This window comes from Diplotaxodon limnothrissa, linkage group LG15 (genome assembly GCF_057381915.1).
Source record: "Diplotaxodon limnothrissa isolate DT_005_m linkage group LG15, D_limnothrissa_male_GT1.1, whole genome shotgun sequence".
Classification (NCBI taxonomy): Eukaryota; Metazoa; Chordata; class Actinopteri; order Cichliformes; family Cichlidae; genus Diplotaxodon; species Diplotaxodon limnothrissa.
Window position 1 is genome coordinate 24,517,196 of NC_140610.1, and position 1,831 is coordinate 24,519,026.

General features: G+C 42.6%; 1 protein-coding gene across 1 annotated transcript; it reads left to right on the forward strand.

Moving 5' to 3' along the window:
• LOC146617603 (uncharacterized) lies at positions 1–1,586 on the forward strand. Its single transcript, XM_085371966.1, has 2 exons — positions 1–43; positions 811–1,586. The coding sequence occupies exons 1-2, from the start codon at positions 1–3 to the stop codon at positions 1,584–1,586; spliced, it is 819 nt and encodes a 272-aa protein (XP_085228092.1).
• Positions 1,587–1,831: the final 245 nt, after the last annotated feature.

Here is a 1,831-nt window from a genome sequence, read left to right on the forward strand (position 1 = left end):
ATGGCTCGTCGTGGACTCGACAGCCCCCTGGACTTCGCTGCAGGTACTTTTAACATTTCTTCAGTTATTTTAAGAGCTACTAAATGACTGTAATAATTTAATAAGTTCCAGTGTGAATATCAAGTTTTAATGTTATCAAAATATGCTTATTCCAAGATTTTTCCCCGTAAATTGTTTGTATGCTTTAAATTTTCCGGGAGAGGTGTAGAAATTATTAACGACTGGTGTATGAATTTGAAAAAAAAGGTGTTACTTTGATTTGAAGGCTTCAAATTTGACACTTTTTTAATGATTTGGTTAAAAATAGCTTAACGGACTAAAATTTGTAAAATGCCCCAAAATCAGTCTCTGTGGTAACAGCATCTTCAGCATGTCATGACGTCAGAACACACAGGTGTAAACACACCAGATCCCGGTCCCTTCCTAACATCCTGTTCTTCTTGGATCAAAGGCTTTATTGAAATAAACTATAACTTTTCCCCTGCTACAAAACATGATAATAAAAAATAACAACAATAAATGAATATAAAAAAGAATATGAAAACAGTAATCATAGTACAGTAGTAATAATGGTATCCTTATGTTATGCCACTACTATATCTTATTATATAGCAGTTAATGATGTGAACTTAGTTGACTTAGCTGTTTTTTGCTTGCATGAACAAGTAGAAGTGTCATTCAGTCTGACATAAATGTAGCCTAAAATGCTTTTCTCTCATCGTCTGCTCAAACTAACAGATGTAGCTCTGTTCCTTTAGCACTTGATGTTTATTACATTCTTAATGTTATTTTAAACTTGTTTCCTCACAGGTCGTCTCGACTACGTGGTTGAGCGTCCTGCAGAAGAAGGCCTTCCAGAGGTCATCAGGATCCTGGATGACTCTGATACCGAGCGTGTCAGTGAAGGTGAGTATGGTGAGTATATCCCTCTCCCATCCTCACCCTCTTCTCCTGAAGCACAGGATCCTGATGACAGTGAAGAGGAAGGTGAGTACCCTCCCTACATACCTGAGGACGTCGAAGAGGTGAGTGAAGACACTGACAATTCCTCTGACTGGAACAACTCAGAAGAGTGGGCCGATTGGCCTAGTGACGACTCGGGGTATGACACCATGGATGAGAGAGCTGATTCCCCTCTCATCCAGGAGCTCCCTCCAGAGCCGTTTTGGCACGATTGGCAACATCCTATTGCTCCAGGTGCTGCCCCGTTCGCCATGCCGCCTTTCGGCCAGGCCAACGCCCCACTCTTCCCGGTTGGTGATCCTTTAGCTTCTCCTGCTTCCTCTGCTCCTCCCTCAGCTGCTTCCTCTCCTGCTCCCTTAGCTGCTTCCTCCCCTGCTCCCTCAGCTCCTTCCTCTCCTGCTCCTTCTTCCGCTACTCTCTCAGCTTCTCCTTCAACCTCAGCTCTCACCTCCTCAGCAAAGAGAAGCGGAGACGACACCTGCACTGATGAGGTAAGTGCAAAGAGGTGCAAGGTAAGTGATGACACGTTTTATGGCCCTTCAACATCCTCGGGTTCTGTTGGTGTCAGACGCTTCTGGGAAAGGCCTTTTAACCTTTCACTTGATGACAGCGACTCTGACTAGATTATGTTAGAACTTGTTTTTAAGCTTTAAATGTTTAAGTTGGCCTTTGCAGTGTTTGTAAATGACTAACATTTTTTTCTCAAGCTCTAGCTCACCATGCGGGACAAAGGTAAGTCCGTACTTAATGTCAACACAAATAAGTAGAAAAGGTTTAAAATGATGTCGTGAACTGACTGTAGTCTCTTGTTTTTACATAAGGTATAGCCTGTGGCTCAGGGATCAGAGGTAAGGTAAAAACACATAAC

Bases quoted from the DNA above. Each gene is read 5' to 3' on its own strand.
- LOC146617603 (XM_085371966.1), top strand. From the start codon at position 1: ATGGCTCGTCGTGGACTCGACAGCCCCCTGGACTTCGCTGCAG. The intron at 44-810 runs GTACTTTTAACA...GTTTCCTCACAG, and splicing joins CCCCCTGGACTTCGCTGCAG to GTCGTCTCGACTACGTGGTT.